The sequence below is a fragment of the Pyxicephalus adspersus genome, chromosome 3 (assembly GCF_032062135.1).
Source record: "Pyxicephalus adspersus chromosome 3, UCB_Pads_2.0, whole genome shotgun sequence".
Taxonomy (NCBI): Eukaryota; Metazoa; Chordata; class Amphibia; order Anura; family Pyxicephalidae; genus Pyxicephalus; species Pyxicephalus adspersus.
In genome coordinates, this window is record NC_092860.1 from 112,147,912 (window position 1) to 112,164,933 (window position 17,022).

General features: G+C 35.8%; 1 protein-coding gene across 5 annotated transcripts in view; it reads right to left on the reverse strand.

The window, feature by feature from the left end:
- Window positions 1-17,022, reverse strand: part of PALLD (palladin, cytoskeletal associated protein) — a 200,237-nt gene that overhangs the window by 9,953 nt on the left and 173,262 nt on the right. For all 5 annotated transcript variants that reach the window (XM_072406027.1, XM_072406026.1, XM_072406028.1 and 2 more), the window contains 4 exons: window positions 14,291-14,506; window positions 5,906-6,055; window positions 2,855-2,949; window positions 1,540-1,672 (listed from right to left, as the gene is read on the reverse strand). In XM_072406027.1, coding sequence (XP_072262128.1) covers window positions 1,540-1,672; window positions 2,855-2,949; window positions 5,906-6,055; window positions 14,291-14,506 — 594 coding nt within the window. The remainder of the gene's footprint in view (window positions 1-1,539; window positions 1,673-2,854; window positions 2,950-5,905; window positions 6,056-14,290; window positions 14,507-17,022) is intronic.

The following is a 17,022-nucleotide window of genomic DNA, read 5'->3' on the forward strand; positions in this document are numbered from 1 at the left end:
CCCATAGCTGCAACAAGCTTTAACCTCTACAAAAACCCTTTTCTGAATTTCTCTCTTAGTACTCTAGCAAGTCTGGCAAGTCTAGCTAGTCCCAACAACTATCACCCTCTCTGTTACCCCTCCAGGTAAATATTCTCTACATTTTCAGCTGGTTAGATTTCAATAGCTCAAAAGCTCACCCCATTATACCTATCTTACTGTAGATCTCTGGTATGCCATATATCCATTTCTTGAACAACTTTTTGTGAGAAGGAAAAGGAATCCTACCAGATTATCATTCTGGGTAAGACTCTCCATACATATATCTGAAAAAGCCTTTATTTATTTATTATTATTATTTTGATATGTTGTTTCAAACCACTATATATCCTACCTAGGGACCACTCCTATTTGATGAATGAGCAAACCCTACTCTATTCTTGTCAACAACCCTTAGGTCCTTACCATAGGTCTCTGACCTACTGTGCAAAGTCCTTGCCTACCTCACCTACCCTTTTTCAACCGAAAGTAAGTTATACGCTCTACTCCACCATTGATACCTGATATTACTTTTACTCTCTGATCCTGACTCATACTAACATTTAAACAATATCTGACAAAGGTACATCCAGCCTGGTCATCAACACAGCAACTCTCTATAACTTCACTTGGAACGCACTTTCACCACAGCCACAGTAAGGGTTACCTAAACCTCTCTACTATCAGTATATTTAGCTAGTATTCATATGTATATGTGAACCATATAGGTATTATTCAATGCTGAGATATGCCATTTAAACTGTGAACAATAGGCCATGATATGACTGCTTAGCATTATGGTAATTATGTATATTCTGCTTTAAAACACTATGTTTTAATGTTTTCAAAAACATTTTTTTCATGCTGACCTGTATTTTTTGTATTGAATATTTTACTATACATGCAAAGATTATACTGTATTGTATATACTATACCAGAATATACTCCCTTACTCACATATTACATTTTCATCTAGAATACTACTGCCTTAATCGCACCCCTGAAAAAGCCTATTTGGTGAAACACGTCAGGTTATATGCAGCCCATTCGGTCCAACGTATTGATGGTTAAATACTACAAGGCGGCAGTCGGGTATATGTATAGCATAACCATCCCACTCTACCAAATGTGTCTACTGTCAAGAGGAGGGAATGTTGCTAGCTTTTTATTGCAGTTTTGAAACCCAGTCATCTTAGCCAGTAATTTTATTAATGTAGTTTTCAAATGTAGCCAGTTCAAAGTCCAATATGTGCATGTTTTTACAATAGTTCTTTTACAGTGTTACAATTACAGGTTATCAAAGGGCATGCAACTGTTTTGGATGGTCATCCAATGCTGCTAACTTCAGAAAGAGTTTAAAGCAACTATTTTGTTAATGGGGATCTTTGCAGTAGTCACATCCCCAATAAAAAAGATCTTGGGTGGAATAGTGCGTTGAGTTATTGTTTTTTGTTCCTAAAAAAATACTACTGGCCACTCAAGAATATCACCAATAATACTGATATATATGAGGGTTATTACCTTGCAGTCCATTCTACAAAGCTTCCCTTCTTGAACTATGAGATCACCAGGAGCTTGCAAGAAATGTGGACGGAAAAATCTTTCTTGGATGGGTTCATTCTCATCTCCGCTATCTCTTGACCGAGATCGAGGTCTAGTACACAAGAAGGAAGAAAGAAATACATGATGTAGTAATGGCTCTTCAAGTATTTTGTGCAGTTAAAAAACTAGACTATGATACTATCAGCCAGAAATGCTGGGTGGCCAAAAGCTCTGTAGTTTATACAAAAATATCCCAGGATATTGTTTCAAAGCTCTGTGGTAAGACACCATATAAATAATTTGTGATACATACCAACTGCAGTATATACAGCACAAGTCTGAGTAATGTTTTTCTATTTAAAGTAATGGAAAACCAGATGATTCAGATGAAATTTTAACAATTTCAATGTACCATATTGTTTTCAAAAATCAATTACTTTTTCAATGTCTTCTACATTAAAGGCTATTGTGTAACAAAGAAATGTTTAATATGAAGCCACTCCATATTTTATAGGCTATCATAAAAGGAATGTAAAAAAATGTAGTTTGTTCCAGGTTTTAAACCTGTGACTTAGGAAATAAAATCAGGAACATATTGGAGTAAAGAAATGGTGGTACCTTGACCATGTCCTCAGCACACAGGATTTTTTTTCCAAATTAAAGAACTTTCATTATTTACACAATGTTAGGGGTTCTTTTAGGTCATACACTGGTCAAAGCATTGGAGCAAACATGTTATAGTTCATTTAATCTTGTCTTAACAAAAATATAAGGGCTGCCTTGATGAAAATTGTAGTTGCCTGGTGTTATGCTATCTGCATTATTGATCTAGCTAAAGTATACAAACTGGGAAGATCCAGAAACATGCTTGCAGATGTAAACTTTAAATTCAAACTTTTTATCTGCAAGTATGTTTCTTCATAACAGCCAGGGAAAATTTTGGGAAACTGAGGTCAACAATGGTCAGCGATAACAACCAACATTGCAGGCTTCCTTGAAGTTGTTTTCATGTAAGGAGGAACATTTGAGGGTTATGGCTACCAATGACTTGGGATTGTACAGGTCTTCTCCATATTGAAGTCTGTTCTCAAGTTGCCTACACATACAGTATGCTTGGTACCCAATTAACGCGGAACTAGTAAGTAGCTAACTACACACACAATGGGAGGTCCTGATGATCAAAGCTAAATCCAGCATAGAAAGCTGTGCTCAGTGAAAAATAATAAGATTCTGGGCAAACAGTATGTGCATTTCTTTTACCTTAGTAGTGTGAACAATTAGTGTCTGAACATACCTCCGAATGTGAGACTGGTTTGTGGGTGTGCGGGTACTCCTTCCCCTCTGGTTTACAGCCTGCACCATCAATCTACCAGTGCAACTAACTCGGCCCTGTAGAAAGCAACAAAATATTTATCATTCCATAACATTCAATAGGGAAACCCTGTAAGAAATTGCATATAGCTATGAGCAAATGTAGATGAATGTATGTATGGTATTTGGCAAGCAATATACCTTCAGGTTATACTCACCTGTGCCCATTCTGTCCCAAGGCGCTGCCATCTTCTTCCTTGTTGCGATCTTTGGCCATCCTGGTTGGTTGAGCACTGGGACTGACCAACATTTTGACAGCTTGAGCGAGCGATCAGTTAGGTAAGAATGCTCACTGCAGAAAAACCATTGTCTCTCCTTTTCTGCAATAAAGCACTGCCCGATCCCAATTTTTTAAAGTGGAACTTTAGTTCTGCTTTAAGTATTTTTTTAAACCACATAAATGTATCAGTTTTTGTTTGCTACCTGCCTTTCTATAAAAGTCCAAATAAATTTTTTTTCTTTTTCAGTCATTTCCAAAACGTTTAAACTGAACTTTAGAATAAAACATGTTTTGCTTATGCAGCATTATGAAATTAGTTTATTTAATGTATACACCATTAAAAAGTATTTAGAATAATTTGCTATTTAGCAGATTTGCACAAAACAAAGTTCCTTATAATTTATCAGTTAACATACTGTCCTAGAATGACCTATTTATACTATATAAAATATCTTGATATAGACATGGTAAAAGGGACACATCTGGAAAAATATATATTTCAAACACTTGGTTCATAGCTGTATACACTAAGTGTGTGCTATACTATTTTCCATGGCTAAAGTTTAGTCTAGAGGGTGATGCAGGATGATGAAGAGACACAAAGTATCTGATGTGTAAGCATTTCACTTTATACAGCTGTTTACTTATCAGTGTGACAATGAAGGTAGAAAAATAAACTAACTTCAAAAGACAGCAAAATGTTTTGTGCAGAAAGATCACCATTTATGCAAAAAATAAAAATAGGGATGCCTCAGGCCAGTGACAAATGCCTCTTAAAGTGGAAGTAAAGTACAAAAAGTCACTGGGAGGTATTTTTTTTTTTGGCATGTGCCATGCTGTGTATCGCCCAGCTTTATTCTTGGAACCACCAAGAATAAACCTAGAAGCCGAAGACAATGTTACTCAATTACTGAAGAGGATTGTGATGGACCCAGCCGACTCAGCAGTGAAAATGGCAGCTTCAGGGGTTGCAGTCATGACAGATCCTGAACATTTTGCTGCAGGAATCCAAAAAAAAGGTAGGTGTGTGCTATAATCCGCAAGTATGTTGTGATGCATACATATGATACAGGCTACTTTATAAAGGTCATTGCTTGATGAGACACTCCTTGACTTGAGGTGTAATGAATATTTGAGATCTAAGAATGTCACAAAATATAAAGGTCTGTGCCAATGGGCTTTTGTTAAAGCCAGAATTGCATATATTCCCATACTAGTCAATAGGAATGCAGAAGCAGCTTAAATTAGGTTGATGCAGCAGCCAAAGTAAAAGCTTGTTAGGAGGGCAAGAGTAGCTCAAATGCACAAGTCTAGGAAATAAAAATGATCAGAAGCATCTTAAACTGAAGTCCAATTAAAGGAGAAAGCACCTAAAAGCAGGATGCATTTACCCATCAAATATAAGCTCTTATCGACATTCAATCATATCAGTATATGAAGTGTAATGATCCTGTAAGTAAGAGTGCTGTGGAACTTGTACAATCAACTGTAAGATTAACAAACCCAAAAAAAAATAGTAAAGGTGGTTGCCTACCCTGCCTTTCTCTTTTGCCAAGATTATTTTTCAGGTGACCCTCAAGTGGCTAAGAGGTGGACTGTACTTGGCCCCCCTTCCAAATATCAGTGTGAGACTTGGTCATTACTTAACAATATCTGGTAGTGATTAAATGAAAAACAATGATGACTTGCAGAAGTATAATGGATATGTTATATCTCAAGAATAAGAAAGTTTTTGCTCTCTAGGTAACTGGAGAGAGAGCCAGAGAGGATCGCTGGGCTTGAAAAAACTATTATGGGTCAACACTTGCTGACCCTTCTTGAATCCTTAGAAAAAAAAATGGGAACATAGAGCCCTTCTAAACGCCAAGAACCTGTAACCTAGCAGCTTTAGAAACACAACACAGCACTTGTGTTTGGATTATTGTACACAGCAATGACAAGAGTTTATTTGCTTAGAATTTAATCCTTTTTGTGTTTTTCTCTTGGCACTCCAGTCAGTTTAAGTGGATACAAAATTCACTTTAACTGATCTCCCTTAAGTCACACAGGAATCATGTCTTGGATCTTCCACGAATGCAGTCCAGAGGTTTGAGATTTAAAATGAGAATATTAGAATGTGATGCAGGATAACTCAAACAGAGAATGTTAATAAGGAGCAATTATTGAAACATAGGCTTAAAAATTAATCTTTGCAAGAAAAATCCCGTGTAATATAAACCAGTTTACTAAACTAAAATTGCATTATGCAAGCTAGTAGACAATGTTTCAAGGCAAAAAAGAAAATCTGATCCTGATCTGAGTGCAGCAGTTATTCAATAAAAACTAAATGTAAAATGTCATGCCTATTACCAAGGCAGTGCCATCTCCTCATCCCTTTCCCCACTGGTTAGCAGTGTATAAGGTAACCATCAGCTTGAAGGCTTCTACTACTCAAAGTAACTGATACTTTATGCACGAGTCCACACTTGATTGAAAAAGTGGACCCATTTTATATAAAAGATAACACCATTCATTGCACACTACAAACATTGTGTATAGTATAATACAAAAAGTGTTTCTACACAAAATACAATTTGAAAAATCCACGCTGCTTGCCATAGAAATTTTAGAAGGAAACACAAGCTAATGATAAGCGATCACATGTCCTGGTCATGTTCATGCAAATTTGTATTCATGTGGTTGACTTGGCATTATTAATGATGACTTAATGTCAGATTGTGAAAGCAAACAAGTCATGGTTTAATGTTACATTACCTGTGGGTTGGCAGCCATGACAGTATAGTTCCCATCATCATCCAAGGAGGAGGCAGAGGTGTGGAGGGAACAGGTCCCATCAGGTTCTCTCTGAATTCTATAGTGCTCACTTCTTTTAGAGATTTGTTTCCCATCTTTAAACCAATATATCTGCAGATCCAGATTAAAAAGTAATAGTTATTATTAATTATGTAGGGTAAAACAGAATATTTATACAAGATACCAGTGGCAGCAGATTAAGGCATAGTTAATTCTTAGGCGTAACAGCTGAAACTTAAGGCAGCTGCACACTTACTTTGCTTCAGTTTAACATATCAAACAAATGAACAAGCTGATCCAAACGCTATTTTTAACCAGTTAGAAAAATGGATTTAAGCATTGCCAAGAATGCTAATCTCCAAAAGGTTACAAGGCGTCCTAAATCTGTGGGCATCCCATGCATTCCACACAAATGGCACAAATGGCATGAAATTGGACTCAGGGATGAATGATCTTTCCAAGAGAATCTTTACTTTGGCCTCTCTTTAGGAAATTCAACAGGAACTGTAGTATAAATGCTTTCTAAAAAAAATGTCAGTACAGTTCTACTAATATTCAGGTAATGTATTGCAAATATTGCATCAACCAAATAATTAGATATGATTTTATATTTACACAGGTTTCATGTGCTGTGCACAGAGGGTAAATGACAGGCCACACATACAGTATCTGTGTCAAGCTCAAAACTTTATTGGGCCCAGGTAAACCAAGTTACCCTCTGGGTGTGCCTACTCTGTGATCATGGTGTGTGTGTGTGACATGTCACTTTACCAGATTTTCAAGTCTGCACCCATTGCTGGTTTAAAAGCTGTGGGGTTAATCTGTTTTGTCATTTCAGGTGCAGTGGCTAAATGATGCAAAGCAGCACCATCTAAAAGTTCTCACTGAGACCTTGTAAATCCTGACCTTTGGACCTTTATGGTTATACTCAAGTGAGATAACTATTCCTTTTCTTGAATCAAGCAAGTCAGGGTATTTGCAGTTTTGCAGTCTTTAAATTGCTAATTCCTCACTGATGAAATTAATATCTTTCACAATTTAAATAAACCTGATAGGTATGTAAAGAGGAAACAGACAAAAGCGAAAACGACTTCTTTACTAAGTCATTTCAAAAAACTGAATGAAAAAAAAAGTAGGAGCAGACTCCTTATGTCCTACTAATGGAAACAAGGAAACAAGGTTGATTGTGGTTCAGTACAAGAGCTTTTCATCTCCCTGGCCATGTTCTACTACTGCGCCTTTATAAGGACAATGAATCATGCAACTGGCCAAAGATAAAAGTACAACAAATCCCCATGACTAGCATTAAGTGTACCTTGTTGGCCTGGGGCTACATAAGCACACTGCTTTCTCTTTGTGTCTCCAGCAGCAAAGAACATCCTACATGATCTATTCCAGGTTTTGCAATAGAAAAACATTTTAACATTAGCTAACCAGTTTGAATAAAGTAAAAAGTATTGTTCATGTAGCTCAAAGACATTGACTGGCACACATTTGCATATCTAATATCTAACATTTGCAAGCATATATATCTAAATAATAATGAACATGGCACGCCAGTGATCTGTTGCTGCCTAGACAAGCATTGTAGTCAGTTACAGCAACAATTCTTCAGCATGTTACAAACACAAGAAAAAAAAGTGAAAGATTCATAGTTTTTAGTGTCACATGGCCTTTAGGTAGCACTTTGGTTTCAGATTAGCTGCAAACACCTAAAATTATTATTATTGTTTTTGTCCAGCTCCCCAAAGGATTGGTGGTATATTACCTGCCATTACAGTCCCTTTGCACAGGGATGTGAGCTTGTCCTTCTGCCCCTCATCACAGTCTTTCCCCACCCCCTAAGGTCAAGTGGCATTGTCCACAAAGAACATCTCAACCAGTACTAATAAACTCCCATTAGGCAAGATAAGGACAATCGCCAAAGTACACTTAGCATAAACACATTACTAATACCACTCAGACATACAAGAAAACTCACACTTGTGTGATTTATGCACAATATAGACAATGAGGGTTCTGGATCAAAGTCAAGACCTAAAATAATCATGGTTTCCCTCAAGCAACATGAGTACATAAAAATGTTCTTTGGTACTAATAGGCCTCTTAAAGCAATAAAAGTAATAATGTATTACAAAATGTTGTGTTTAGACCTTGTGGGTGCATCAATACTTCTGTATATTAAATACACATCCACTGATTCATGGTAATTAATATTATAATGTCTTTGAATATAAATTTATGTTTCAGGCATTATATAGCTCAGTAATAAATGTCATATAAAGTAACATTACTATACATATATGCAATAGTTGATTTGCTTTGAGAACCTTTTTATTAGATTCACAAGTGTTCTACTCGGTGAGAGCTATATAATTGAGTTCTGTGACCCTAAAACAGACGATGATGTCACTTGTCCTTTTCTGTTGTTTTATCAAAGAAACCCTAGGCAATAATCCAGAGATTTTGTGATGAGGATTGTTAAAAAACACAAATAGCAACAAAGAAGCCACTTCTAGGCCCACATTATTTTGTCCAGTCTCCAAAAACAACTTTTACAACAACTTTGATGGGAAAGTCTGGATTTTGTCTTTGAGGTCATAATATATTGCTTTTTACCATTCGAGTGCAAATATGAATAAATATTTATGAAGGAATCAATCAATAGAACAACATTTCTGAGCTAAGTCCTACTGTTTCTGCCCAAAAACAAGTTCTGCAGCAAATGCAACTTGCATTGATTAACACTTTTTCTGGTCTGTTATAAATACCATTAAAAGTGTATTGTAGTATTTTATAAGTGCAAAAGTAATAATTCTGCTGACTCCTATCAGTTAGCATTGCTGACAACTATCTGTTAAATTTTTGTTTTTAGATTTAAATATAACATGCAATCATTGGGCTGTGACAGGCCCAAAGTCCCACTTTACTTAAAGAAACCTTATAGAAACAAAGTTTTTTTTTTTCTTTAAATCTGCTTATGAGATAAATGTGAAAGAGATGGTATAACGTTGGAGATACTGCACTACTATGAACACTGGTTGCAGCTATAGATGATTGGAAAAAAAAGGTAAAACAGGTATCTACAATAGTCATAGAGGATTTTTGTATGGTGCAGAAAATAAAAGCATGCATATATGTAACAGCTCATAGTTTCTTTTTATCCAGCAATGTAACCAGAAGCAACATAGAGGAGGGTAACAGTAAATATATAACTGATTGTGTCACTAATCTGGAAATTAAGATCAGCTCACTAATAATACTTTTGGCCGCACTGGCACTTTTGTCAGATGTCAGCACTGATATCCTGCCAGATTTGATCTGGACATCCAAATGTTTCCGAGATGATTCAATATCCTGCTGATTGAATATTACGCACTCTCTTGTTCTGCCAGACTGATCAGACAACTACTGCAAGACATTATACAAAAAGATATTCAGAATCCATATAACTATATTACAAATGCATGGAGTAACCTATAGAAATCTTAAGTGACTGACTCTGAACCCAGTGTAAAAAGCTGCTATGAAGTTGCTTAGCTGCTTTGAGCACATCACTACTCCAGCTCTAAGCTTACTTTAAATAAACTATGTTATGATACTGTTGACATCTGATGTGATTTGTTATGAGTAAAAAAAAAGAAATTTTCTTTGGTGAGATCATTCCCTACCTTATAAAAGTGAAATGCTAAAATACTTAAGACATCTTCCTTCAGTGAAATGCAGTGCCTGCCTAACAGAAGGTTGAAAGCATTCTTCCCTAGCTACTCATTAACAAAAGGTATCATTATAATATATCTGAGGTTATATCTGCATCATACACCAGTGATTCTATATGTGCATTTAGGCTTAAGGGTATAATAGAATGATTTGTGTGGTTCTAAGCAGTCCTAAAATAAAGAATAATATTTTTATACTTGTAAAATTTGATGGAATTGGGTGTGTGTTTCAAAACGCTTTAGCCCTGATTTATTAAAGCTCTCCTTTATTTGAAGGCTGGAGAGGATACACTTACAGTGAAGGTGGGTGATCCAGCAAACCAGGAAGTGATTTCTTCAAAGTCATTTGTTATTTTCTAGCAAATGTTTTATATCCCGGACCAGATCCATTCCAGGTTTGCTGGATCATCCAGCTTCACTGATGAAAGTGTATCCTCTCCAGCCTTGGAGAGCTAAAATAAATCAGGGCCATTGATTTTCAGCATAACTTTGTTTTGGTTTTACTGTATTGTAGCGTTCCATGCCCTACTCCATAGAAGTTGTGGTCTCCATACACAGAACTGATGATGATCACAAAGCCTAAAAACGCTGTAGGAAGTTTGGAATTAATGTTTTTGAAAATTGGGCTAAATTAGCAGATTATTTGAATAGTTCTAGAAGTTTATTTAGATGTTGGAGCATATAACAAGGAATTGTATGGCCTCACCCACTGTCATGAAATGTGGAATAAACATCTTATTTTTGGGATACAAGATGGATGCTGATATGTGAATACCATCTGTTTTAAAAAGACTTTGCTGTGCTATGCACTGAATATCTTTGCAAACCTCAGGATGTGCTGTTCTTGGCAAGGTGCTGTCAGCTTTCACAATTACCATGTAACTATACTGTGTATAAAAGAAAAAACTTAAGAGATCAGGGATCAGAATGTTGGTTGTTGCCTGATGTCCTACATTGAGACCCCTTGCAGTTGTTTTGCTTACGCACAAATATCCAGAAATGATCAATCAATGAAAAATATGAAGAAAAAGAAAAACATACAATTTAATCTTTGCTCTGACCCCTCTAACCTCATTGCCAGCACCTGGTAGTAACATAAGACTTATTGTTCTTTATATCTACCAGCTATTTTAAACCATGGGAAGGCAAGTCCAACGCCCGCCTGAATTCTTACAGTTTACACTGGAATGCTTAGCATATTGTCTAATAAACAGGTTTTTAGGATACCGTTGCTATGTGTGTTAAGTGTATTGCAGTCTTACAGCACTAATAATTTTCCCTGGGATTAGAAATACCCCTTTGTGATATTTATTGATCTCAAGTTTCTGAAGTGCCATGAGAAAAGAAGAAAGGCCCCATTCAGAGCAAGCAAAATTCTGTGAACAATAAATAAAGGCTGTATTTTTCTTCCACACCACCTACTGAAATCCTTTTCTAAAATGGAACATTAAACATTTATTGAGGAGAACGGCCAATACATCACATCTTTCCAAACACAACAAAACTTGCAAATTAGAAAATGAATCCTATAAAAATATAATTAAACTGAAATGCTATTGACAACTGTAAAATGCTTTTTAATTGTTTGAAAGACGCTTTTATATTATAGCTTGTCAATAAGCCAGTAAATACATTTACTTTTAAATTGTTCATTAGAGACTTAATTATAGTGCTTAGAAAAAGTGAATTAGTATGTATATTACAGGAAAACCTCAAATAAAACCTATTTGGAAAATGACTAAATGCATTTACCACAGTTTTCCCTTGATACTATTAATATAGCTGGTTAAAAACTAGTTGCTAATACTAAAACAATTCTTACTTTTTCATGCCAGTTTAAACAAGCCACTGTTTATAGGAGTAATCTCTGAGTAAAAGACTACAGCATTTATCTGGAAAAAAACCAACAAGCAACACCTCTAGACCAACCCTTTTCTCTTGGACATGAAATACCGACTTTTTCTTGTTGGACATCTAAGGCCAAACCCCTTTCCTTTAGATGCCTTAAAAAGCAACCCGTTTACCTTAGGCACCTTCAAACTAACACTTTATTGACATGTAAATACGATTCCTTTGCCTTTAGACACCTAAAAACGTACCCTCTTTTATCAGACATAAAAAACAGCTCTTTTCCTGCATACATCTAAAGCTGGCCTTTTTCATTCAGACACCAAAAACTGGCCTTACTATCAGACACCCAAAAATTAAACTTCTTCCCTCATGAGCGTAAAAACCAATTTTGTTCCTCAGTTTCATCTGCAGCTACAGCTGGCTAAAAAATTACAAGACGTATTACAGTGGTTGATGATTACATGAGTTTACAAAAATTTGTATCTGATTTGACAGCTTTTGCAACCAGATAACAGTAACTTTGTACCCAACCACTAATCACCATATAAAATAGTGGGAAGTAAATATGCTTTAAAAAATTCCAACAAATGATGTTACAAAACCTTTTGTGTAACATGCCTCAAGGTTTATTTTTCCTAATATATACATGGATAGGTTTGTAAGACACATTATCCAATCAAAACTTCTAATTTCAATTCAAAATGTGAGTAAGAATCTGGCTGGCTTCTGTGACACAGATAAGAATTTTTTCTTGTGCGCTGACTGCTAAAAGCCTACAAGCCTTTCGTATGCCTGTTCCAAATAGATTACCTAGTTGTCATGTAACTATTCGAGCCCTATGTGACTCTTGGAAACAATCAAACCAAAAAGTGACATACAAATGGCCTCTTAAGTGACTATTTTATAGAAAACAAGGGAATCCCATGTGTTTACAATTTCCTCCTGAATGGTTTCCTGATGTAGTAACTCATTACAATGGCCTCTTCCAAGCCAGGGAATTTGAAACAGAACATTGGAACTCAACCGGCTTCTACTAAGCCATGCTTATTATGTACTAAGCAAAGTGAAGCAAACATGTTCACTGCCATTAAGGATATTCAACAGGGACATGGAGCAATGTGCAATGTACAATAACCCATATTCAAGAATAATGAAAAGTACCACCCCACATACCTGTATTTACACCATTATATGATTATTCCACCATTTACGTCTATTAAGAACAGACACAGTGAAAAAAGGCCCAATAACCATTTATTTGTAAGCATTCACATCACCATTGACAGGAGATTTCCCTCTCCAAGCCTTCGCTCTCTTTTCCAATCTTATTCCACAAAGTTTTAATCTTTTCAACAGTTTGTTGCTCTGATACATAAACCATCGCAAAATATGAATTAAGCAATGTTGCAGTTATGTCCAACAAACACAAATAGAGAGTGCAATTTATCAGTTTGTTAATATTACAGTGTTAGTGCTAAGTTTTTAGTGTATTGTAAGCAAAGCTTAATATAGAAATAAATCCCACTGGAATCTGTACCCTGTGGTAGTTCAAAATGTCTTTTTTTAATTCAGTTTAATATAAATGTATAGAAACACATTTATTAATAATTGTACATGTACATGAGGTTTCAGGTTTTCAAAATCTAATTGGTGGTTTCACTGTACAAACTCCTGAATGAATGGAAATAGGTAGTATTAAAACCTGTAGGAGTCTATCCCTTTTGAATAGTAAAAAATCTGATACTTTATTGACATCTCTGTAGTCTCTCTTGATAGAGTTCTTCAATAAGCTTTCACTTAAAGTTAGCTCCATTGTGTTAATGGTTGAATGGGTTTGCTAGAAACATAACTTTCTTTGTGGGCAATAACTATTGTTAATGATTTCTTGTGCATTGTAAACATCTAAGAAAAAGTAAATGGTGCATCACATACTGTGACACTTTTATTTTCAAGAAATCCTAAAAGATTTCATGGTATTTGTCCTGCTACACAATGTGTATGTTGCAAATCTTCAATGTACACATGTGCCTTAATCTTTGATAAAAGCTTTACATCTGGCATGCAGGCTACACATTAATCTTGTACAAGAAGGAACTATGACAGTCTATCATATGAATATTCTATACATTTTCCCAACTCCTTATTTCTGACACCTTTTAAATCACAAACAGACAGATACGGCACTTAAATCTTGATAAGATGCAGCTGTAGCTGAGGATTTCTGATTTAAACGTGGATCCGCTCGGTGACGATGATGAAGGGATTTGTAGGGGAAAATTCAGTCAAGGAGTCATTAAGTCAATGCAAACTATCAGATCAAGGACTCCACAGTGTGTGCAAAAGGTATAGAAGGCAATACTGAGTAAAACAACAGGCAGCACACTGTATAAAACAGGATGCATAGTATATTAATTATATCTAAAGCCAAATATTTTCTACTTTGTGAATAGTTAGACCCCTTGCACATAGCAACGGTGCCTTTTTTCTGCAGAAAGTAAAGAGATTTCTCTTCACATTCTGTTTTGTAGACAAAAATGGAGGTGAGAAGAAATGTTTTTTCTATTCTTGTTTTCGAGATCACCCAACATTTTGGATTGACTTGCTATAAAAAATATAATTCTCCTTCTATCCTACCCTAAAATGATAGCCTGCTAAACCCCATTAGTGGCTATGGGATGACACCTCTACTAAACCTTTTTCTGCTTTATAAACAGTCTTTAAGCCCACTGTGTGTCATGAGCATTACAGGCTTGCTGATAGGAGAAAATGTTCATACCTTTGGCTTTGGATTGCCAGTCACCTTGCATGAGAAAGTGGCTGGCATTCCTTCGAAAATTTTGAAGTGGCGCAGTTTTGTTTCAAATTCAGGAGGGGTACCATCAGATTCATCCCCATGTTCTATTTCATCATCCGATTCTTCCACAGGAGAACGTTCCAGGCGATACTCAATTTCACTGATAAGTCTCTGTTCAAAGCTGGAAACTTTGTATTCCTATCAAATTGAAATGATAACATGTCAATATGCCAAAATAAAACATAAAATACTTTGCTTTTTTTCTCTTTAAAAATTAAAGGAAATTCTGAAACCACATAAAGGAAGTTAACAATACAACTTATTTATTACATTGCATACAACCAAACAACAGACCCAGATGATAAGAGTTACACAACTCACTAAGAGTGTCTGAACTTTTTTAGATAGCCACTTCAGGCAACCAAGTAAAATCACTGAACTACGAATGCTATACACCTCTACCAAAGTCAGAAATTCTACTGATTTTGCTTTAAAGTGCATATAAAATCAACATTTTTGTTTTACAAGATATATATAATAGATATAATGACAATGGACATTTTATTGCTGTCTGTGTCCATACTGTACTGTAGATCTGCTCTCTGTGTTTGTTCTGATGACCACTGCCACTCGAACTAAGAGTGAGTGTCCAAAGAACAGTAATAAGGTAAATTTTCCAACACTGGATATACTTGAAGTTTTATTTAACTTTACTACAAGCATTGATTGTAGGGCATGTGCAGGTGAAGCAATGGACTTGCCAGTCATTCTGAGCTGTGGCTAGTTGTGGTGACATATTTTAGTATTGATGATCATTTACTTTTGTAACAAAATGATAACTGGGTAGATGTTTATGTATCTTTACTCACACTACTACAATTCTAAATGTCTCTAAATAACAGTACAAAGGAAAATTTTAGTCTGCAAGCCCTTCACTGTGCTATGCCAGTAAATGGTAAATGCAGACAATGGTTTGGTTGTGTTACCTCCTTCCTCATAAAACAGAAGCTATCTATGAACTGCATACTTTGCCTTGTAATAACTTGATCTGTGTATCTTGAATTCTACTCCAGGGACTTGTAATATGTGTTTATTTTAAACTATGTTTCTGATTTTCCAAGCATCGGACAGATCAACATGTATTTAAGTAAAGAATGAGCAAACAAACAGACCTCTGATGGTCACATAATGACTAGAATAATAAAGACGCACACAGACTGTTTTTCTCTAAAAAATATTATGTGCTGTGTAGTCTAAACTTAGTCTTAAACTTCAGAAGTTACCGAGGATTATGTCACCCCCAGAAACTGTCTTATATTTTCCTGCTTGTCAAATATTGGCAAGTAAACCAAACACTAGTAGTTCTATGGTATGTGTACCAATTCCTATATGTCTGTCATTAGGGCTTAACTAATAAAACACATTAAAAATCATTTTAAGGATTTGTTTGCTAAAAATGAGTTATAACCTTGTGAACAGTATGATTTAACTACTTTGGTATTTTTCACATCTAAAGAGTCCATTCCACATTAAAAAAGGTTTGTCAGATGCTTTTGTGCTTCAAAAAACAGGCCATTCTTGTTTACTGCATTCTTTAACTTGACACTGGCCATGTGTTTCACGCAAGCTCCAAACAGATGACAGATTTTCGTAGCTAGAAAAATTATTGTTTGTGATTGTATAGGGTGATAATCCACCATGACTACAGATATCACACAATGTTGTTTACCAATCCGTTGTGCCGGATAACTAAACAACTGACCATCAATGAGAATTATTGTAGTCCCTTAAGGGGCTTGGCTACTGCCAAGCAATTCGTGTACAGGGATCTTTCACTTTAAAAATTAATATTTGAACATTTGTACACGGCTTTAGTCATTTTGACTGATGGGATGTAGATTTTTATAACATTAATTAGGTATGGAAATATGAAACCAGCATGGAAGCTAAAATCAGAGTCAACCCTAACTGATCTTACGAGTGTAATATTATACAGGGAACACTACATGAACATTCTGATCAAGTCAACGATCAATATTACTTTGGTGTTTGGTGTCTTTCTAGGTTCACTAGACCACTGGATTTGTTAGCTGGATAGTCTGAAAAATGAATGCTTAGATGAGATTTAACTCAAATTTTGAAATGGAAATGTTTTTGAAAACATTTTAATTATTGTCCTATTGGTAACTACAAATGTCAGATGTCAGATGTCATGCTACAAATGTTCAAATTGAGCTGTTCGGATTTATAGGTATATTAACTGATGCCCTGAACTCTGGGAATAGAAACAAGCTGACTGTTGTGAATAAGTACAAAGTTGTGGCAGTTCTGCTCCTACAATCAATACAGTACCCCTTTCCCCCTTCCATGGTCTGCTTGCTGCTATGAATCTCCTCATTTTCAGTCTCTGATCAGAAATATTTCAAATAAATAATATGTATCAACCACAAGCAGTTAACAATAACTAAAAAATGGGCAGCACAATCCCAGCCAGGACACTATCTGCATGGAGTTTGCAGGTTCTCCTCGTGTCTGCGTGGGTTTCCTCCAGGTTCTCCGGTTTCCTCCCACATCCAAAAAAAAACATGCAGTTAGGTTAATTGGCTTCCCCTTAATTTGACCTTAGACAACATATGACTATAGTAGGGACATTAGATTGTGAGCTCCTTTGAGGGACAGTTAGTGACACAACTATGGACTTTGTACAGCGCTGC